Here is a 23,244-nt window from a genome sequence, read left to right as displayed (position 1 = left end):
GTAATCATTTCTCGCTTGTCGTTGTCTGACACGTGTTGACGATTTATATTTGTATTCATTAATTTGTTTTTTACGAAGTCGTGTGAAGGGGTGGATGGCAGATAACGTGCGAACGTGGTCGAGTTGTTGTCATGTTGAAATATTGCAATCATACTACTTTTGGTAAACGTACCGAATCAAACGATAAACCACTTGTTCAAATGATTCGTGGGTACAATGAACCAAAGCTAGGTCCGTCATCCACATTGGACTCGCTTCAATGATTCATTCCAAACAGTGCAATGTGTGGAACGGCTTGGTAGTAGTCCCTCTTCCTACAAAAATGTGCATATTTTGAGACTTTAAGTCCACCTCCGCGTGTCGGTTTGTCTCGTCCTCATCCCTGCTCGTGTCCTTATCGGCAGGGCGGCAGCGGAGACACGCCGGATGACCGGCGCCGGTTCTCCGAGCTCCACGAGGCCGTGCAGCAGTGGCTGCGGCAGCAGCAGCCGCTGGTACAGCAGCCACTGGAGGTCAACACGCTGCCGGAGCTCCGGACCGCGCTGGCACGGTGCAAGGTACGGCTGGTGACCGCTGGGTGGCAGCACTATCGATGCTGTACGTGGACAGGCAGTAAGATGTGATGACAGCCCATGAGGTACTGTGACAGCTTATCAGTTCGCACCGCATCGGGTGACAAGGGAAAGGGGGTGTACGCTTACAGGTCATTTGTGTAGAGAGCGTAAGTTTCACTATAAAGCTGAATGGTTTGTGGCGGCATCTGTGTCCGCTAGAGAGCTTGTTGCTGCTTCCAAGCTATTCCCTCCTGATTGGTTGTGGACTGTACATCAATATGTGATAGCTTACTCGCTGATCCATGTCCTCGGTGACCTCGGTCATGCCGCGGCGAGAGAGTCCCCGATGGCGGCCTGACGTGACACTGAGCCCCCTTACCTGACGTGACACTGAGCCCCCTTACCTGACGTGACACTGAGCCCCCTTACCTGACGTGACACTGAGCCCCTTACCTGACGTACACTGAGCCGCCTGACCTGACGTGACACTGAGCCTCCTGACCTGACGTGACACTGAGCCTCCTGACCTGACGTGACACTGAGCCCCCTTACCTGACGTGACACTGAGCCCCCTGACCTGACGTGACACTGAGCCTCCTGACCTGACGTGACACTGAGCCTCCTGACCTGACGTGACACTGAGCCTCCTACCTGCCGTGACACTGAGCCTCCTGACTGCCGTGACACTGAGCCTCCTGACCTGCCGTGACACTGAGCCTCCTGACCTGCCGCGACACTGAGCCTCCTGACCTGACGCGACACTGAGCCCCCTTACCTGAGGTGACACTGAGCTCCTGACCTGACGTGACACTGAGCCCCTGACCTGCCGTGACACTGAGCCCCCTTACCTGAGGTGACACTGAGCCTCCTGACCTGCCGTGACACTGAGCCTCCTGACCTGCCGTGACACTGAGCCTCCTGACCTGCCGTGACACTGAGCCTCCTGACCTGCCGTGACACTGCCCCCTGACCTGCCGCGACACTGAGCCCCTGACCTGCCGTGACACTGAGCCTCCTGACCTGCCGTGACACTGAGCCTCCTGACCTGCCGTGACACTGAGCCTCCTGACCTGCCGTGACACTGAGCCTCCTGACCTGCCGTGACACTGAGCCTCCTGACCTGCCGTGACACTGAGCCCCCTGACCTGCCGTGACACTGAGCCCTCCGCCTGACGCAGGCGGCGGTGGGGGAGTGTCCGGAGGTCGCCCGCCAGCTCAGCGAGATGGCGACCGAGCAGACTTCTCTCAGCCCGGCCCCGTCGACACCCACGCCAGCCGCGCTGCTCGAGGACTGCAAGCAGCGGAAGGACGCGACTGAGGCCGCCCTCAACAGCCGGGTAGGGGCAGCGTCGGCCGCCGAAGACAGGTCGCGGAGCTGAGACGGCACCAGTCACTGGTCGGGCGTCTGGGGGTGTCGTCGAGTTCAGAGGGCGTTGAAAGTTCGAAGGGTGTTGAAAGTCCGAAGGAAATACCATCTTGAGGAAGAAATGATCTCAATGGGGCTGGGCACATGTGACAACAGCGATAAGGCCTGAGCTGAGTTGGTTTTGACTGTGTTAACGTGCTTGTAAAAGTGTTCAGCGATAGTTTTATTTGTTTGGGGAACGTAACGTTGGAAGTGAAGTGAACTGTCGACCTAGGCCCATGAACCATACAAAGTGGAGTTTGATGCACCTCTGTGATGATAGGGAAAAAACTAAAACGGATTTAACGGCCGAGATGCATTTCAGTTTCATTTGCTGTCCACATTGGGAAGACGGGTAACAATGTGCGTTCGGCATGTGGATGACATCGGAGATATAGAGCGGATCATTGCGATACGTCGTCATAGACTGTTCACGCACGCCGCCCTCGTCACGTCACTGCGGCACGGCTGTCAGATCCTGACGACCCGCAGCTGAGCTGTTCTAATGCCTGGCCCCGACTTCGCCAGCTGTTGCTGCTTCAAGAGGTGATTGGTGCGTTGGAGCGTTGCGAGGGCGCCATGATGGACGTGGAGGCGTGGTGCAAGACCACGCGGGTGTCGCTGTCGCCGCGGGAGGCGTCCCAGCGGCCGCTCGACCAGCAGCTTGCCACCGTCGAGAAACTCTGCCAGGACATCGACGTCAGAGAGGCTCAGGTGGCGACCAGCGGGGATCAAGTCAAGGTAGGGCTGTCTGTGCGCTCATCTGTGCGTGTCGTCTAGTCGCTGGCAAGCTCACAGTGTGGCGACTGGCCAATGCTGAGGACGAGCCCCGTGTCCTGCCTGCAGCCGCCTCGTCCGTGCGGCGGCGTACCCCGCTTACCGCGCTCGCGCGCCCGCCGGCAGCTCCTGCTGGACTCTGGGGGCGTCTCCGGAGCCGCCACCGTCCCGGCCAGGCGTGCCGGGCTGCTGCAGCAGCTGACCGAGCTGCGGACAGCCGCCGCCGACCGCCGCGCCCTCCTGCGCCGCAGCGTCTCGCAGCTGGACCAGCAGCGCCAGGTGGGGGCCGCTGGGCGGCGCTGGTGTCGCTGCTGCCGTCGTCAGCGCGGGGGCAGGGCCGTGGTCGCGTTAGCTTTGACCAACACAACACTGGGTTCGGGTCGCTCGGCAGGTTTAAGGCGGAACTGTAATAACAGCTGGTGCTCACTTTCATCACATGGAATCACTGCCCAGACCAACGCGTATTTTTCAAAACGCCCTCGTATTTGGGCTCGGGTGAACGGGTCGGCCCCTTGGCGAGCTTATCATATTATGAACCTTGCTTGTTCACCCCCTTTACCTGACGAAGCACACTTATTGTCTGGCCCACCAATGTGATCGTGTTGCTCGGCGCGCCTCCCTGTGATGCTCGGCACGCCTCCCTACCTTACCACAGAATCTGCGGTGTATCACACACCACACGGGGATTGGTACATCGCCTCTGATGCGACGTATCAATCCCCGTACCCGCGCGAATGCAGCGCCAGAGGGCGGAGAGGCCCGGCGCTCCTGCGGCCCGTGACCGGTCCCGGGTCTCCTCAGGAGGTGCAGAGGCTGCGGGGTGAGCTGGAGCGGCCCGAGCAGCCCGCCGCGGCGGGCCCACCGTCCGCCCCGGCCGCCGAGCAGCCAGCGACGCCGGCTGCAGTTCCGGTCAGTCTACCCCCGCTGTCTCCCGCGGCCTAAGATTCGGGCCCGCTCCCCGGGCGGCACAGGCGCTGTCGGGGCCTCACTTGCTCTCCATTCTGGATGGTCCCACGCCGACCGGTCATGACGTCATGCTGAAACACCCCATCGTCATGACGTCATAGGTCCGGACATGGCCAGATCAATACGACGGATTGCAGCGTATTGATCGGGGCACAACAGGAACTATGACCACGAGCATTTCACCTTGCCCGGTGTCGTTCCACCCGGTACAGTCCACCCTTGCTGCTTCCTTTGTTCGCCTCTGTTCGCCTTGCCAAGTCCGTGACCGAACCGGCATGAACCCGCTAAACTGCCGAGGCCCATGCTGGGCGTCCCGGCCCTGCACCGTGCGGCTGCTCGCACGCGCCCGCTGCCGACGCCAGGTCGTGCTGATGTAACCGGCCGGCCGGCGAGCCGTGCCGTCCCACCAGGCGACGCGTTCGGCGCCGGCCGTGTCCGTGGCTGTCCGGGAGGTGCAACACCGGTCGCCCCGCCGTCCGGCTCGTGCCGACGAGAACAGCGATTGATGTCTGGTTCTGATATGGGATGGAGCTCGGGTGATCGTGACCAGTGTGCGGGTCCGCCCAAGCGGTGGTCTGCCGGGTGTTGCTGCCGACGCTAGCAGTCGTGCCGCTCCACCAGCCGTCGTCTGCCACTGGCGGCCGCTGGTGGCTGTACTTCCGTACCGTAAGGAGGGTACACGGCGTGTCTGGGGCGTCGGAGTAGCGCTCCAGCTGGCCGGGGCGGAGCAGGGTTGCCAGACGACCAGGCCCGCTGCTGCGTCAGACGTGTAGGCCCGCTCCGAGCAGCGCCTCAGCTGGCCGAAGCGGAGCAGGGTCGCCAGACGACCAGGCCCGCTGCTGTGTCAGCCTTGTAGGCCCGCTCCGAGCAGAGCCTCAGCTGGCCGAAGCGCAGCAGGGTCGCCAGACGACCAGGCCCGCTGCTGTGTCAGCCTTGTAGGCCCGCTCCGAGCAGCGCCTCAGCTGGCCGAAGCGGAGCAGGGTCGCCAGACGACCAGGCCCGCTGCTGTGTCAGCCTTGTAGGCCCGCTCCGAGCAGCGTCCCGGCTGGCCGGAGCGGAGCCAGCCGTGTGGGCCCGCCCCGAGCAGCGCCGTTCCAGCTGTGGGTGTTGGCGGCGGCGGCGGCGGGGCCAGAGGAGAGAGGGAAGGGTATCGTCTCTGCTGTCTGGCCGTCGGGACCGCCTGTCTGGTCGACTCTGCTGCGTCAGTACCATTAATCAAGCTGGCCAGATACCGCTGTCGTCCGGCTGGAGCAGCTTATTGCACTGCGTTTAAGCGAGGCGAAGGCGAAGAAGGCCTGCTCGGTGTCTAGGGTGATGCGGTCGTGTAAGTAGGGAGGCTGTGTTGAGGTTGGCCGCGGTATTGTGACCGGCTTGTGCAATGCCCTTAAAATCGTGCGGGACGAGATATCGGCAAGTAGAACCGACGCCTGCCGGTATCGGCAGGTAGAACCATTTGGCTCCAAAGAAAGTACTCTGTCATCTCCATACTCTGCCATCTCCAGCTCTCTTCATCATCGCCCGTTCTTAGCCGTCGCGGGCGACAAACTAGTAGCTCCTCCTCCATCCTACCACGCCCCAATTATATTTTTGGACTTTACCACGATTGAAAGATGCTGAAGATGTTATTAAGATGCAAAAGCGTTATCAGAAAACATTTGCCTCACTGATTCATCTTGACATACGGAAGGCATTGGCAGATGTTCGGACGTCAAGAAGTGTCCTTGGGGTCGTTTTGGACATACTGCATGGGGTCAGCGAACTCGGAATGGCTTGGCTCGCAGATCAGGGACGGCCGAGATCTGAGGGCAGTGGGTTGGAGGGGGGGGGGGGGGGATTAGTCGGAACCACCGCCTCGATCGTCCCCCTGCCGGAGCAGAGTACCAATAACCCTGCGCTAGTGCAGAGTCATGAGTCTGATGCTCACATGCCCCACCCCATCCTCCACCTTCTGAAGGGGATCGATTCACTGGCACTGCCTGGAATTTGGTTTTGATATCCGTCTGTTGGATGTACGCTTACAGTTGACCACCTGTGCGATGTGTCACCAATGTGCTTATTTGTACGTACTACTCACTTGTGCACATTTTATTGCTTTTGCCGTGTTTTTTAGTTCGTAGTAAAACCTTTAGCTATCCCATTGTTTTCGCTGCAGTCAATTCATAATCTGATCAGGTCACAGCCGGCACACGTACACGCGATGTCCGAAGTGTGGCATTGATGCTTTTTCCCGGCTGAAGGCGATCATGGCATTGGTCGCTGGTCTTCTGCAGATGTTTATCAGTCGAATCACCTTTTCACATACTTGCTGCAGACACACCTGGTACGCCATTGGATTAAGCCTTTATTAAAGTATACAGCGAGCAAGCCAAACTGTCGCTACGGTGAGCCATACCAGGAATTGCATCTGGCAAGATGTCTTTCTGCCGTGGAAATGATAGTTATCGCTCCCTTGCGATGACGACGATTGACTGCACGCGGTGGCCGAGAGATTGCTGCTAGCGCACAAAGCAGAGACTGAATCTGGCCTGTTGCCCCGATACTGTGGAAACCATAGTTCAGTACTGTTGAATCGTTTTTATATGTGTTATACCATAATACATATTTCATACATATATATATATATATATATATATATATATACTTATTAATTATACTTCAATACTAGCGGTGCGCAGTGACGAAACTAAAAACTGGACCGCTGTTGCACCCAGCTTGGTGCTGGATGTTTGGCTCTGAAAGATTGCATCGCCCAGCACACGTTGTGCAACTGCACAGTCGTGTGGGCGTGGTCTGGCTCCCAGCCGTGGTCGTGGGAGGGCCGACTGAAACCGCCATTAGCGTGACACATAATAACCGCCGGCGCGCGGACGGGCGCGGCCGACGACATCGCTGTCGGTTCCGGCGCGCGGCGGTATGCCGACTAGAGCTGCCGGTTTGGGCCCGCGCGCCCGCCGGGCACCGGCTCAAAGCCTGGCAGAGGGTCGGGTGAGCTCTGCTGGCGGAGCTGGCGCCTTGGCCGGCGTTCGGGAAACGAAATGCGCAGTTGTTTTGTTTTTCGGAGCGCAGAAGCATGCTGTTATCTGAAATATCAGTACCCGCCACCGGCCAACGCCGCCGACAGGTGACGCATTTTTCTGGGAAGCTGCAAAAGCGGCACTGTTTCTCTGGCATTGACAGTGACGCCGATGTGTCAAGAAAACGCTCGGAAAACTGACGTTCGGAGGTAAATAGACGGTCAAGTTTTCTAGCCGCGTATGTAATGGCCAGGTTCAGTCAGGCAACAGGATCGCGATGTAAGAGGTACCCAGACGGCTTTTTTGAAGAGGTCCGAATGCTCTTTTAGCAACGCTGTCATTAATGTTATTTTAGCTTTTGCATGTTTATGGTTGCGTTTCTCCGGGCTCGAAGTGCATTGTAAGAATTTCCATCGGCCAGAGAAGTAGAAAATTAGGGGGATATTGATCGCTTTTCGATAATCGCGCGCCATTAGTTTCTTCGGAGATCAGGTACGATGCTGTTGTGCCTTTCCTGGACGATGGGGTCCACAGTTCTGGCAGAAGACACCGTTGCTGACCTCTGTAGGTCAGCAACTTTATAGAGTCTTGATGTCCTCTTTGGCCTGTGAACTAAGTTGTAACACAAGCGTTGGTTGCAATGCAGTATTCGTTGCCTTTGGTGGATTTATCATTATTCCGAGGAATGTATTTGTTTTGCTGCCGCATTTATGTATGACCGAAGTGAAAAAGAGCATCGTTCAGAACGGGCCTGCCAGAGCCAATCGAATTACGAATATCAGCTGGAAGGCTCGGAAGAATTCCATGATTGATTTTCCCTGGCTTCTTTCTGAGTTCAAACTGGCTCGAACAAGAAAGCACATGCCAATGTCACTACCCCCACCCCTTTGCAAATGTTGTTCTCCTTATGTGGAATATATTGCCGCCCACTAGGTTGATGACAGGAGCCAGCAAAATGGAAGTCGCCACGTGTTCCTGCCAAATGGCTTTTGACTGTCGCTGTCTGGCAATGCTGTTACTTCTCAGCAGCATTTCTCACAAGTTGCATCAATAGCGTTCACCAAGCATGTCACGCATAAGGTAATTCCTTCACGTGACCCTAGCCAACACTTCGAAAACATTCTTGCGTCCCAAAAATTCCTTCCATGCGTGTTTATCGCCGTCCCAATGTTCCGGCCCAGCGGCCAGGCGCCGGCCGGGCCGCGGCACGTGGTCGGACGCGCGGCGCCCTGGCGGCTCGTCCGGCGGCGGCCCCGCCTCCGCGGCCGCGCCGCCGCCCCGGCCGCCGCCGCGCCGGTCAGGGTGCGTCCGGGCGCCCCAGCCAGTGTGGAGCGAGCGCCGCCGCCGTCAGCTCGCCCAGCGACCCCGTCCGTGTGCTGCGCCGAGCGGCCGTGGGTGCAGGTCTCGTGCGCGATCTGCTGGGTCGCCGCCCGGCAGCGGAGGAGGGTGCCAGAGCTGCGCCGCGCTGTGAGTCAGCTCGCTGGTGGTGCGGGCGGCGAGGCCACGATACGACGCGCTGAAGAGCTTATTGTGGTTGCAACTGCTGATTGGTCGTTTTTCTATGTCGCGGGATGATCACTGCTGACTCCATGTCGTGAGCCAGTTGCTACGAAAGTGCCATTCAGATATAAAAGTGTTAAATGGATGTCCAGGGTAGTCGGTTTATGCCATTCGATGGTCTCCAACGCCCTGCAGAGGATGTTTACAGCCATTCGCGAAGCCTAATCTTTACTATCATTGAGTGACTGGTTGTTCTCTTGGATTGCGTCAGGGTTTATCTCTCAGCGGGCATGTTGTCTAGACGTGGACGTCTGGGGCGTATTTGTCTATTTGCGCGTGTCGTCGGGGACGTATTTGTCAGCTGCTATCCCTGAGCGAATCAGCCGTTTTCCATGATCCGACCGTGTGCCGTCCGCCAGTGGACTGGCTGCCGTTTGTGGGCCGGAGCGCAGTTGCCCAGTCCCGGGCGCACTCCCCGTGCCCCTGGGCAGACACCAGGGCAGGCGGAGCCTCGTCCGGCACCTCGGCTGGCGGCTGGGGTCTGCGGCGGGTATGTGGCCGCACCGTCCCGGGGCCGGAAGAAGGCGTCACTGATGATGTATCGGACCGATGACAAGCGTAATATTTCGCCCCAGGGGTTCGATAGAAGTAAACACTCGGAACGCCCTACTCTGTGATTAATGGCGTCAAATCGGAGATAACGCGGCGGAAACGGCCTGGAAGCGTGTCGCTGTCGTCGAACCTTTGGCGACATGTGGACTGTGAAGCGATCCTACGAGCTCGTACTGTCCGGGCCCCCAGCCGAGGCCCCGGGCTGGGAGGCCATTCAATGTCCCATAGCGTCTAGATGAAGCCTTGCATTGGTCACTAGTCGTTTGATACTGGGCGCTCATCAGGCTTTAGTGCGGGTACTAAGCTCCAGATGCGGTTACTAAACCAAGGCCAACAGCTTCAGAAGGGTGCCACAGGCGGTCTTGCGAGCGTCCAAAAAGCAGGCAGCGAGAACGACTTACGATCCATTTTGAAGATGTAACGCCGTAGTGCTAACGTTAGATTTTACTTTAAGTTGGGACGGGGCTGCGCCTCCTCTCAGCTGTTCCAGGTTCATTGGCTGTTCATTCCAGTTAGCTGTTAGTGTAATATCATTTGTGAGTGATATCCAGTTGTTGCCACCATAACTAAACGCTCCACAGGATCGCGTTGCGATATTTTCAGCGTGTTGTTTCCGACTTTAACTTCACATCATGCACACGGAATCTTACTGTAATGCATAACACCAGGAATGCAGCTTCCTGTTCAATTAACGGGGTTCCCCCAACTTTGAATAAGAGTGGCCATGTTCGGAAAAAACAGTTATTCGACTATTTTAGGCGTAGGTTTGGTAACTTTCACGTTCCAGCTCCCAATTCATGTTGCAAAACACCGCCCCGCACAACACATGGTAGGCTACAGCGCGATTATATCTTAGAGACAGCACGCATTAAATGTACCTGGCCTTTTGCGTGCGAGTCGTTTAACCCACGGCCTCCAATTTATGCGCGCTGTTCATGGTAGCATCAGCATTGCGAACGCGTCCTCTCTTGCTGCGAGTGCGGTTATCCCCAGAACCCGCTCGCCGGATAACACATCTCTCCTGGTGCCAGGATTGCTGACCACAATGTCTCGTGGTCGGATGGCAGATGCGTTTTCGGCTGTTGTTGGCCGGGCCTCCCAGCCCTTGGCAACGCCACGCTGGACCACTTGGGCCACTTGTGTGATGTATGTGAGCAGGCCAAATATAAGTCCAGTAACATGAGTGCTCGGGCACTTCCCATTTATTCGTAAATTCAATTTGTTCCTTTTTGGACCACGTCCCATGAGAGCCATTCGAAGTAAGAACACATTCGGCCTGGTGCTTGCGGCACATTACTTTTGGTTTAGTTTTATCTCCTTGATTCATCTCAACCACTTCGTTATATCTGCTCGACTCGGCGACTCCGCCAAACTCGGCGGTTGCGGCTTGATTTCGGCAGGGTGCGACATGAATTCCTAATGCAACAGTTTTAATTTTGAATGATGGTGGAATCGATACCCCGACACGTTTGAATGGCGCATAGTTTGAGTCTAGTCAACTGTTTTGACTGGAATTATCGTTTAGTTGACGGAATAGAGGTGGTCGGTTCAACTGTGAATTCACAGCGGATGTCAAACCATTTCTTGCCTTGTTAGCCATTTTCTGAAGTATATTTGATGTATCGATATTTGCACCCACAGTACGCTTTTCCAATTTGTTTCCACCGGAATGGAATCCATGGAATCAATTTTGCAAACCAACCGCTGCGTTGGAGGCGAAATCGAGATCGACTCAAAACGATGCCGCTGCGCTTTAGAACCATTTATCAGTCACGTGACGTATTTCTCGGCCTCTTTTGTTGCCTCCCATGTAAGGCAACTTTGGTACGGGTTCTTACTTTTTACAAGTTTTTCGTAACGTTAGTCGCTTTCGTTCCTTCTCCGACGGTTCCTACATTATGGATGGCCCTTTGAGCAACTTAGGAGTCAGTCCACAAATGAAGTCGGTATCGCGGCTTTGAAGCCTGAGCCGAACGTGCTTCCGCAGACGTGGAACCGATCACGGGCCTGCTTGCGCGTTTGAACTGCTCTTAGCTTATGATGTTGCCGAGCGGGACAACACAGCGCTTCCGTCCCCTGCGGCGGTGGCCACATGAGCCGCGGCACCGCCGCCGGCGTCTGTCACGTGATACGCCTGCGGCCTTATCGGCGCGCGCTGACCCGCCGCCTCCCGTTGCAGACCGGCGTCAGCGACGAGCCGCCTGCCGCCGCCGCCGTCAAGGTCAGTGAAGGTCACCGCCGGGCGTGCCGGCCGTGCGATCTGTGGTGCAGTGGGTGGGCGGTGGAGCGGACGTCGGCTTTGCTGAGGATTATAGGCAGAGGCTCTTGGGAGCTGTCGATGTTCGAGAATGGACGGAGGAATTGAGTTACTTGGTGGGGTACCCGGAGGACGTTACTTTTAAATACATTTGCGTCACTGGCTGTGCTCCCGCAAGAATGTGATTTCACGAAATAAGTTTGGGGGGGGGGGGGGGACAGTGGAAAGCAGGTTGAACCAATGCGTGAAATACATGAAGAAAGGTTTTCTGTCGAGATCTTCAAGGTTGAGCGGGGGGAGGGGTACTGAAGCGCCCGCTCTGCAGCTGAATAATAAACTACACCCTGATCTTTCGATTCATGATAGCGAGTGATTTTAAGTCAACAGATGGTCTTCTCGTCTCCCACGTAGCCCACGTTGAGGCGCAACTTTGCAGAAGTGCCGTGTTATAAGGAAAAGGCACAAGAGTTATCACGGGATCCAAACGTAGATGCAATAGCTTTCCACTGTGATATTAACCCAAAGAGGTTCTGCCCACTGGACCTCCTTCCTGTGAGATTGGTACCACCAGTCCGCTGGCGGCCCCTCAATACCAACAGACTGGTTGCCTGGGGACACTACGTCATCTCAGCTTTGTCTCGTAAGGAAAGCTGCACATTCAACTTATCACAAACATGTTGGGGCATCTTCGGTTTGGCTGAGTCTCAGAATCGGTGTTTGTTTATTGCTCCACGATAACAAACGTGATCGAACGGAACTAGCGGTAGCGTAGCGTTTGTCGGCCGTCGCGCTAAGTCAGTGTATTGAATGCTGCCAAAAGGTAACCGGAGTAAGCGGATATTCAACATTGCAGCTGTTCCTGACCCAATGAGGCGAGATTTCGCAATCACATCCAGCATGCAGAACCTTGTTTGCGTTAAGACTGCACATAGTACAGAGGCCGTTATACAGGCGCCCCTCCACTGGCGGCCCCTGCGGGCACGCCTTGGTCGTGTGTCGGAGAAGCGGTGGCGATGGGAGCAGTGAGCGCTTAAAGGTTTCGAACTCACCGTCTCACTCGCCGTCTCGTTGTGAGTCGCTGTGAGAGGGCGTCATTACCGGTGAGACTCGGCCGTCTGTTTACCGCGGTCCGTCGGCTCCGCTGGCTCGCCGCCCGCCCTCCTCCCCTTACCCACCGAGGCGTCGGTCCCGGCCCCGTCCGTCAGACCGAGAGGAGGCTATTTCGTAACGACCGCGTGACTATTTCGACGCGTCGCGACACCGGCAGCCGGCCGGGCAGGCTCGGTCGCCAGTCCGACCGAACGGTGACCGACGGAGGCGGGCGCGTGGGTGCGGTGTGTGTGCGTGCGTGGTGTGTGTGGAGGGGCTGAGAGTGCCACTGACTTTCGCCGGCCTTGGACATGGATGCGGTAGGTGGGATCGGTCAATTTGCTTGCGGGTGAGGCGGGCCGCGCGCGCCTCCTTTGTTTGCACGACTGACTGGCTGAGCGGCTATCTTTGATTTGTTTCCTGGAAGCACTCGCCAAAGACTCGACTCATGGCTCGCCAGAAACTCGACTCATGGCTCGTCGCATGACTCGAGTTATGACGCGTCATTGTCACCAATTCGGCAAGCGCGGCTCATTCGTCGGTCTGCGCCTTACTTTATTCTTTTTTATTGAGTCATGAGGCAAAGGCACTGCCTTGTGAAAACCTTAGCCGTGGGATGGCAAATTTTGCCTGCCAGCGAGCTTACACTCATTATCATGATTTCAAAGTGTCTAAAAAGGGGATTAGTTGGTCATAACCGGAGATACGGCGTTAAGATTACACGGTCATAAGCTCCACTTGACGATATAGAGCTTCACGTGGGCTCAAAACTCGCGTGCCCTGAGCAGCGATACGTTAAAATGCAGGGCGGATACTGATTGACGGTTCGAATGTAGGTGAATGGGGGGGGGGGGGGGAGGGTCCCAGGATAGCCGGCTAGAATATCGGGGGGGGGGGGGGCGTAAGGTCAGTAAAACGCTTCCACGTAGAGATTGTTGTGTCTTTCCCTAGCGGCCAATAGGCACTCTAGGCTTGATTCAACCTTAAGTGTGGCGAAGCCGTGCTCGTCAGTGGGATGCCGGGTGCCGCCGCCCAGCCTTCCACGGCCCTTCAAACCCGCAGGTCGAGCCCCAGCGACCGCTTCGTGTCCCCGCCGTCCCTCCCCGCTCAAAAGGCGACCTCGGACGTCTAGTGAGGGCGCCATGGCCGGCCGGAGACTCGCGGCCCGGAGCCGGTTCAGGCCCTGCCGGCGCGCCACCCCGAGCCGGCCCGCGCACGTGGTGCCGGCCCGATGCGGGTCAAGGTCCCGCCGGAGGCGCCGTGACCCGGCTGAACTCACCCTCCCACCGATGGAGGCCATCGGTACACGCCTCCAGGGCTGGTACGTCGCGGCTGGCCCTCCCAGTGATGGGCGCCGGCGAGTGCGACGCGAAGCGGACCGTGGCGGTGGGCGCTGCTGGTCCCCTTCTCTCTTTCTCTCTCTCCCTCCCTGCCGCCACTCGCTCGTATTATCTCCCGCCATGGAGGCGGCCGCGGCTGCCTGTGGCTCCCATACTCCGTCTCTGACAGCGGTGAGAGCGGGTCGACGATCGGCCCTGGCCCGGCGTCCCATCCGACATCTGGCGGGGGCGGCGCGCCGGCCGGCTGGGTGGAGCCCAGCGGGCGAGCAGGCGGGAGCAGCGCTGCGCGTCGGCGGCGTCGGCAGTGTGATGCCATCAGTGTGCGCACGAGGATCGCATGCCTCATGCCGCAGATTGTGAATGATGGGGCTGTTTGTAGCGTAGCTATGCAGTAATGGAAATAATCAGATTGAAGCGATCAGCTGATGACCCCATTAGCTGGTGACTCATCAGCTGGTGTTTCGGGGCTCGCCGTGTTATCGCAATTCGGTTACAGCGGATTGCCTCACCAACTGCTTTCATCCGTTGCACTGAACTCAGTGGCCTGTCTCGGCACACGGGGTGTGCAAGGTCCGACTGTCGCCTCTTCCCCGCGATAGCTATGGCAGAGTGGGAGTGGCGGCTGTTTATTTGCGCGATGCGGGAGATACACCATATCGCTGCTAAGCCTCCGCCCAGATCGCTCGATTGCAACTTCCCTGATATGAATGGCAGAGATACTGGCATTCGACATGCGCCAATGGGTAAGGACCATCCTTCGTGAGTGGGGATGTAACTGCGCAGTTCTGATAATCTTTGAAACCGCTCTGCACTTCAGCAACAAAAGGTGTTTTCTTTGGATTTCTTCGCTGCATCCGGGAGAGGAAATTCCGGTCTTCAAGGTCGCAATAATAATGATCCCCATATCATTTGTGTAAGCCTCGAATACTGAATCAGACCTGCACCTAATCTGTGGGGGCATCTGCGGGGAGGCCGACACTTCCCGAATCACGACCTGGTGACGCGTGCTGATGTGCAGCTCTGCTGTGGTCTCCAGCCTCTTCGCCACAGTACCAGCTGGTCGAAACGCCAGCGACGTCCCAGCCCTGGCAGCGTCCCCGCCTGTGCCACGCGTCGCCCTCCTCCGGGCCGTGCTGCCGGCCGGCGGGCGCCCGCGGCCGCTCTTGCCCAGCGATCGCGGCGGACCGCGCCGGCACGGGTCTCCGCCCCTGGCGCTGCCGCCGCCCTCTCAAGGTCGGGCACGGCTCCACCGCTCGCCGCTCGGCGGGGCCCAGCTGGGTCGTCCATGTGAGCAGACGCCCCCGCCGCGCGCGGGCGCCTCGGAGGCCGTGGTCAGGGGCCTGCCAGCGGTCTGCCAGTGGTCGGCTAGTGGCCGGTCAGGGGTCGGTCAGGGGTCGAAGGGTCTGCCAGATGTCGGCCAGGGGTCGGCTAAGGGTTGGCTAAGGGTCAGTCAAGGATCGGTCAAGGGTCGGCCGGGGGTCGGCCAGAGGTCGGTCAAGTGTCGAAGGGTCTGCCAGCGGTCAGCCAGGGGTCGGCTGGGGGTCGGCCATTGGTCGGTCAGGGGTCGGTCAGGGGTCGGCCAGGGGTCAGCCAGGGGTCGGCTAGGGGTCGGTCAGGGGTCGGCCAGGGGTCGGTCAGGGGTCGGCCAGGGGTCGGCCAGTGATCGGCCGCTGCAGTCATACGGCGGCTGGGGCAGGTGGCCGGCGGCCGGCGGCCGGCGGCCGCGGTCTGCGGGGCGGGCTCGATTGACACGTCCTGGCCGCCGGCCCCTGTAGTTCAGCCACCCGGCTTCCGCAGTGTGGCGGTTGATCCGGGGCTTGGCTGACGGGCAGCCGCCCTGCGGCAGGTGTTTCGTCAGACCGTTCATTGAACATTTTCCCCCAGCCCGTCGCTCCTATCGCCTGATCAGGGGCAAAACCAATCTGAAGAGCTCAAGAGTCAATTTTGTCGTCTTGAGCCGACGGTCTTCACAGTCGTACTTCACTTACGGGGCGTTATAGGGTGCAGGGTGTCAGACGTTTTACCCAGACAATGACACGAATAAAGATGAGAAGCATTTACGGAAGTAAGTCTGGTCTCCTTGAAATTTGACCCGCTGGTTGCAGGGGAAATTAAAGTATTGCTCCGAGCAGGTCTATGAGTCAGTTTAAACACTCAGTCATCCCAGCATATAGTATCACTCAAGGTTGATCTCAGCTATGAATGTGTTCCGGTAGCATGACTTGCAACGTTTTGAGGCATGAAGAACGCCCAGTTTTATGTTGTTCCGCTGCCGCCTACATCGCACCAAAGATGACGAATGTGCTGAAGTATGCAATCTTCCTCCGGACCACCCAAGACTCCTTCTGAATCCAGGTCCTCTCGATCGACGATGTCGAATTTAACACTGTTGCGCGAAATCCTAGGCAGGCCTTTACATCTCATTGACGTTAAAGTGACAATATTTTTATTTTCGAGGACAGAGTCCTATTTCGACGACATATTTCTGTTTTCGCACTTAAACATCACTGATATAGCCATGAGGCATCATCTGTGTTGGTAAGTACTGGAACACACCTCAAAAATATTTCTGTATCCGCTAGATTTCGCAGAGTTCGTCGATAACATTTGTCAGGTCTTTTCCGTCCTTTTTCTTGTTTTGCCGTCGCTCCGTGTTTCGTGCCCCATCTCCCCTACCATATGCAGCGCGGCGTGCGGGCCCCGTTCCTTATGATCTTCGGAATATCTCCCCGATATGACCATACCGTCAGACGGTGATACCAGGTGGCAATCAGCACCGGCTTTTAACAGTGAACGGATCAACACTTATGGGGCGGCTTACCGGAGCTTATCTAGTTCGACAGAACGGATGCACTGCTTAGTCTGCCTTGTTGACCAAAGCTGACATCAGTGCCAGCGGAAAAAGTGCACAAGCGTGACTGTGCCGGCGTGCTAGCTCGATGATGAAATCTCTGTCGCCTGTTTGGCTGTCAATCGGCAAATCCTCGGGGCTTATGAGGTGTTTGGGCTCAATTCCAAGGAAGCCTGGCTTGTAACAGCATCGCCTGACTTGCACGATCACCCACCTTTGGATGGACGAAGTATCTGGTGGAAGGGCTAATAGATAAATTAGTTATGGTTCTTAGTTTGGACAATTATTTCGGAAAGCGTAAGGCAGACTTTATGTTTTCTTCATGTCCATCCAAACGCGAGTCGGGAGAATCATGTGAGCATATGATGGGGCTCCGTTCCTCATCACGATATGTTCATAGCATGGCTCATCCGCTGCGATGGAAACGCGGCGTTCAATGGATGTCCGCGTCTCGCTTTGGCTCAGTCCCCAGCGCCTCCTGTGGGACAGGAGAACTTTTGGGATGCTTTTTGGCCCACGAGGCAGCCACCTCCCGTCCTGTTTCGCCGTAAGGCTGTTCTCACATTTTAAGAGAGTTTCACAAAACATTTTTGTTGAATTGAACTGCGCAGTTAAGCCTGAATAAAAAAAACATGGGCGTCCAATACGTGGGAATGGCCAGGTTTGAGTCCCGGTAGAGCCATAGACGTGAACGCTGATATGACCTCTCTGGTGACTGGCGCTCCATGAAAGGGTGTCAGACGACGTGCGTCGTGTTCCTTTTTTAATTGAGCTCGGGCCACGCCGCAAAAATCGCAATTCCACCGCGCTAGCCGTCTCCTTCGCCCGATGTCGGACCTTCCGTGACCTTGACACAGCAGCCGGCGAGGGCGGACCTCGACCCGAACCGTCTCCCCTCCCCCCAGGATCTGTTTTCCCCGTCTTCTTCCGTGGCTGTCGGTGTTCGAGACTGTTCGGACGCGCTAGCTCTGGCACGCGGCGCCTTCTGTGTCCCGTGCGGACCTGTGGCACTGGCCGCCGTCCGCCAGGGAGCGGGGTCCGAAGGCCGCCCAGCCAGGCCGGCACGCTCCTATCAGATATGCCCGGTCGTGCCGGCTAGGCGTGCCTCGTCCCTGTTTACGGCCCGTGTGCGGCCTGTCAGTGCTGCAGACGGCGCCTCACAATGCCGGCCGGCGGCCAGACGGCGGAGCGGGCATGGCGGCGTCAGGTGTCCGAGCGCGCGGCTGTGTAGCCGGCCGGGCGGCAGCGGCAGGCTCGGGTCAACAGTGCAGCTTCGATACCACTCTGAACGTTGTTTTGTGTTGAAAAACTCTCTTGAGTATCATGGGTGCAGGTGTTGTGCTTCGAGAAAGCTCGCTGCAAGATATGGTCCATACTCCAGGTACCCAACTGCCGAAGCCGGTTTGGCGCAAAAATCTCAAAGGCGGGAAGTGTTCGTCCCCCCCCCCCCCCTCCCCTTTGGTGTACGTATGGTATGCACCCTCAGCTGCCGGCCATGCAGTGCTGTGGCAGTGCGCCGGTGGGTTTGGCGAACTCCGGCCTGTTTGTTCGATAGCTGTATGAGACGGGTATCAAAGCGTTGCCATCGGCGGTCGCTGCCTGCTGCTGCCAAGTGTCACAGCTCACCGGGGCTGTTGATAGGCGCCTGTAACGGTTGTGGACGTGCACCTCCCGGCCTCCCGCGGCGCCTGCTGTGATGCCGTCCGTGAAATATTTACACAACTCCGCCAGACGGGATGTCGGGCGTTTTTAAACCAAATAAACAGTTTTCCTGTCTACCTGAACGTAACATGAGCCAGCTGAGTGAATCGGAGCTGGACGTGAAGCGTGTTGGTTACATCTTTGACATCCTGTCATATCGTTGTTCTAGTTGGCGATGACAGCTGAGTGATGTTTGCGGTTTTTGTTTGCGGTTTTGTTGTGCGGCATATACGTACATGCGGTGGTATGTATCTTTTCGGCACGCGAAGCGTAAACTGTTATGTCCTGTATGCTAGTCTCATGGCTGACTTAGCACGCGGCCTGACCTGTTTCAGACTCAGGACATTGAGAAGTCTGTGAATGAGTTGGAGGCGTCTGCCTCGCAGCTCGCCGAAAGCCCTGAACGTGACAGTCTGCTGGTGGATGTGACCGATCTGCGACACCGCCTGACTGACCTTCGAGGTCACTACAGGCCACAACAGGTCAGTCCGGTCATGCCGGGCATGGTCGACATGGAGCAGCACTCCGGAGTCGTTTATGTCATCCGGGCCATTCTGGCGATGGTTGATATCACCGACATGAAATAGCGTCTACCAGGTGCGGCAGGGTACCGGGGGACCCTGCCGGACCAGGGGACCAGGGGACCGGTGAGAGAATACTTACATTCATAGCTTAAGCCAATACCGAAGCCTTGGGATCACTACGGTCAGGCGCAGGATGCAATGCGTCATTTATGGCATGCCTGCCGGAGACAACGAACATGGGTACGTTGCTATGGGTACGCCAGGGGACCTTTGGGCTCGGACTGGCTTGCGGGGGCAGACCTAAGAACCCAGGGGACCTCAGGTTTCGGACTGGTGGCGCGGCAGGCGTGCTGGACCCAGGGGACCCAGGGGACCTCTGGGTGCTCGGACCGTTGGGCACGGCAGGCGCGCGAGGACCGAGGACCCGGGGGACCTCAGGTTCCGGGGCTGCCGTTGCTGACTCGACCAAGCTGCGGACCTGTCAGTTCTGTCAGCGCCGCCAGTACAGTTCGGCCAGTCCGGCTACTAAGTCACCTCGCAGCGCTGGCGAGAACGGCATCCGTAGTGCGGCGGCCACGGCCATATTTGCCAGGCGGCGGCTTCGGCGTTCGCACCTTATTCGGAGCCGGCCGGAGTGGTCGGCGCTGCACGTGTCGCGCCGTGTAGACTCGGCGGGGCCGCAGCGGGTCGTGGCGGGCCGGTGTGGTCTGCACGGCCGGCGACCCGGGCCGGGCCCGGCCCCGGCACGCCTGGCCGGGGTGCCGCGGCTCACCGGCACGGCCGACCCCGGCCGGTAATCGCCGTGCATGTGCTCGGTCATCACGTCTGACCTGGCGCCAGAGGTGCCCCGTTCTCACGAACGGGTACGATAGGCGCTCGGGGCCTGAGCGCTGGCCCGGTGCGCCCAGGGGACCTTTGGACTTCGGCTGTGGAGTGCGGCAGGCGTACTGGACCTGAGGACCCGGGGGACCTCAGGTTCCAGGGCTGCCGTTGCTGACTCGGCTCAGCTGCGGAGCTCTGACACCCACGCCGGTGCCGTGTCTGCCGCGACGAGCGCAGTCGGCGCGCCTCCTGCTGTGATGGCCGCGCCGGACGGCGAGCGCCAGTGAGACCGTCGAGCAGCTCCGCGATCAGCAGCGGTCCGCGCGCCCCGGGCTGTGGGTGCCGGTCCGGCCGACCCCCTCGTCCGCAGGCTGGCCAAGGTCAGCTGACGCCGGCAAGGTCACTGCAGGCCGGTCGGCCGACGGACGGGTGATGCGGTCCGGGCGGCCGGCGAGCCTCCTGACCAGCGGCGACAGCCGGGCAACCGAAAGCTGACCCGACATCGGTCAGCAGCCGCCAGCTCGGTCAGCAGCGGTCGGCTGACCCGGCACCGGTCAGCAGCCGCCAGCTGACCCGGCGCCGGTCAGCATCCGCCAGCTCGGTCAGCAGCGGTCGGCTGACCCGACATCGGTCAGCAGCCGCCAGCTGACCCGGCGCCGGTCAGCATCCGCCAGCTCGGTCAGCGGCGGTCAGCTGACCCGGCGCCGGTCAGCATCCGCCAGCTCGGTCAGCGGCGGTCAGCTGACCCGGCGCCGGTCAGCATCCGCCAGCTCGGTCAGCGGCGGTCAGCTGACCCGGCACCGGTCAGCAGCCGGCCGGGTCTGGCAGGCTGAACAGATAACAACAGGTGCAGCAGCCGACAAGTTGTCCGTCACCATCCCAGCTGGGACAGTAGTTAGGGCGTAACTCCAGCCGCCAGGGATTGTCGAGGATTCCCAGGGAACGGTCGGAAGGCTGTCGGAGCTTCAGTCTCCGCTGTGTTCGCGGGGACGCTGGTCCGCGGAGTTCACCGGCTCTACTGCCGAACAGCACGGCCTCTCCGCTCCCTCAGCGGGCAGACTCGGTCTGTAACAAGCCAACAGACCTGGCTATGTGCAGATGGCGTGCGGCTGGGGACCGTCGCCGGTGTTGCCGCGGTGTGCCGATGTGAGCGGCGATCGGCCCCAAGCCCGGGATGTCGGCGGCCGGTGTGCGGGCGAGAGCGCGCGGCGCCCGCCCTCGTCGCCCGTCGGCTGACATTGGCTCACCTTGGCCGGCGCTCCGTCGCCGCACGCCGCGCCGCGCTGGGAGCACAGGCCTGCATGGCAATGAGAGGCCCAGGACGTGCCTCCGTGCTCTGAAATGCCTGCTTCGCAGAATATGCTTTGCATGTTCGAGCCTGTTCAGTAGCATCATCCAAGTTTCTGCGATGGCAAACTGATAGGTCAGGTGGTGAATATTTTGAACACAGGAAGTGTCTTCTCGCAGCCCATCAGCTGAAATGTCCGAGGGAAATTAATGACATCACTTTTTAGACTGCAAGTACGGCACTGCACGGACGCAAATGCAGAAATCCTTTATTGGTGGTCACGATATATGACTGACAGTCGTGCTGGCAGCCGGGCTGCCGTGGCTCTCAGGGTCAGGGTCAGGGACGCCGGTCGATACGTGCCGCCGCGCTCGCCAGCCGGCCGGCCGGCAGCCGGTCCCGCGCCACGTGTGCGTCCTGTCCCGTGCAGCCCGACACCCACGGACCCTCGTCCGGTGACGTCATATCGGTCAGAGGGTCAGCGCGCGGCGACGCGGACCTGGCCAGGAAATGCGGCACACAGGCGGACAGCGGACCATGAACGGCGGCGGCGCCCAGCTTCGGCCGCTCGCCGCCAGGGCGGCGCCACCGTCGAGCTTTGGTCTCACCGGACCGTCGGCCGTTCTGCTGCCGGCGAGGACGAGGCGCCGGGCGGTGCCAGGCCCGCGGCGTCGGCTGGCGCCGGGCCAGAACAGCGATGCCGTCACCCCGCCGGCGTTCCGGCTCCTCTCTCTCCCCCCCCCCCCCGTCGCCGCCGCCACCGCCGGCTCAGCGTCGATCGGTGTGGGAGCGGAAGAACGTCTGCAATGCGAGCTTGGGAATGCGCTCACTGCTCCCGGTGTTCCCTCGTATTCTGCAGAGATCACCTGATGGCCTTTGGCCAGCCTCTAAGGTCGACATCTGGTTCTGAAGGCCGTTTTGCTCTGGCCGATGCATTCATGCAGAGACGGAAGAGGGCTGAATAAGCAGGATGTTTTAGCGTTTAGCAAAACTCGCTTCAGTGCCAATCCGCGCTACGTCATTCAGCAAAGCCGCTCCGCGCAACGCAATGGAGCGATTCTAGAACTTTCTGGGGGGGTTCGGGGATGCATTAGGCTGTCTAGTTGGATGTTAATTCATGCCGTGAATTTCGGTAGACCGTTTACGTGCTGAGTTTGTGTGAAGGTTGGGAAAGTATCTGCCCCCCCCCCCTCACCAATGCGAAAGCTTCAATGTTGAGCAAATGTTATTAAACGTTTAAAATACAAGGTTTTTGCCGCCCTTCCCTTTCTGCCTTTGAGTCTATGGCCTGTGGGCATGACCTTCGGCCTCTGCTCTCGTATCCGTTATACGCACCATTCGTTGTCGGTACGTAATACATGCAGGTCAGGAGACATCACGACCGTCTGGTCCTGTCTGTCCAAGCTGGACCAGCCCAGGTGAACGACCTTGTCTGTCCCAGCAAGAGGTGATGCCATATACTGGCGCAGTCACCTGGGCGGCCTCATTCATTAGAGCGGCCGCGGGATCAGCTGATGGCCGCTGGGCTGTGACGGGGCGCTCCCTCCCCCCCCCCCCCCTCAAGCGTCGATCACGCGTGCCCGGGTGTATGGCTCTAGGGGCGTCTCCGCGCAGTCCACGCATTCAGATGTTGGTTCCTTTCGCGGCCCTTCGGTGTCTGCCTGGTCGCTCTGCGGCGGCTCGTCGCGATCGCTCTGGCCTCGCCTCGCGTGACGGCTCGCCGGGCTGTCCGATCGCGCCGCGTGACCGGCGCGGCCCGCCAGGCCGTCTGGCGGGCCGCCGCCGCCGCCGCCGCCGCCGCCGCCGCCGCCGCTGTGCGGCCCGGCCCGGCCCGGCGCCGGCGCAGCCACGTGAGGCGGCATGACTGGGCGCGCGGCATCGCCCAAGGTCCCGGCCGGCGCCGGGTGATTGAACGGATTGGCCGCCGGCCGGAGGATGGACCAGTGGTTTTGTTTGGCCCGCCGCTGCTTCCGCAGCCGCCGGCTGCGAAGGTCGCGGCGCCGGCACGACCGTGGCGACCACGTGCCAGCGTGGCTTTGCCGGCCGTCTCCTCACCCGGCAGCACATATGTGAGGTGACGGGCGAGCACACGGGGCGCGCGGAATCTGGAACTCCGCGTGAGAGGTTCCCTGTGGGGCGTGCCTTGGGGCCTCGCGGGGCACTGACTCGGACTTCTCGGAGTCGTGGTGAGTCAGCGGGAGCAGGCGGTGCTGACTCAGTGAGCCGTGCACGTGACCGGGTCCAGATCTGACCGGTGACTCGGCAGCGGCTGCCGGTGGGCCTTCGCCCGGCGGCCCGGCGTCCGCCGCCGCCTGTGCCGCTCTCAGAAGTGGGCCTTTCGGTGCCGTCGGCAAGGTTTTTGTCCGTCGAAGCAGACGGAGATTCAGGCGGTTATAGTCGGACGGTCCGGTTACTAGGTCAGCCCCGCCAGGGTGAAGGGAGGCCCTCCATGGGAGAGGACTGGCTCACTCCAGGCGGTCCCACCACGGAGCGAGAGCGTCATGAGCTTCACTTCATTTGAGCTCGTACTTGTGGCAGGATTAG

The 23,244-nt window shown here is 59.2% G+C and overlaps 1 protein-coding gene across 1 annotated transcript in view; it reads left to right on the top strand.

Annotated features, from left to right (window-relative positions):
• LOC119101195 (titin) overlaps positions 1-23,244 on the top strand; it is a 54,551-nt gene that overhangs the window by 7,077 nt on the left and 24,230 nt on the right. The window contains exons 7-13 of the mRNA XM_037224486.1: positions 405-557; positions 1,733-1,891; positions 2,488-2,700; positions 2,863-3,015; positions 3,538-3,645; positions 11,008-11,049; positions 18,402-18,548. Coding sequence (XP_037080381.1) covers positions 405-557; positions 1,733-1,891; positions 2,488-2,700; positions 2,863-3,015; positions 3,538-3,645; positions 11,008-11,049; positions 18,402-18,548 — 975 coding nt within the window. The remainder of the gene's footprint in view (positions 1-404; positions 558-1,732; positions 1,892-2,487; positions 2,701-2,862; positions 3,016-3,537; positions 3,646-11,007; positions 11,050-18,401; positions 18,549-23,244) is intronic.

The sequence above is a fragment of the Pollicipes pollicipes genome, unplaced genomic scaffold, assembly GCF_011947565.3.
Source record: "Pollicipes pollicipes isolate AB1234 unplaced genomic scaffold, Ppol_2.1 Scaffold_2555;HRSCAF=2994_pilon_pilon_pilon, whole genome shotgun sequence".
Classification (NCBI taxonomy): domain Eukaryota; kingdom Metazoa; phylum Arthropoda; class Thecostraca; order Pollicipedomorpha; family Pollicipedidae; genus Pollicipes; species Pollicipes pollicipes.
Note: the sequence above shows the minus strand (reverse complement) of the source record. Positions and strands in the feature narration are given on the sequence as shown.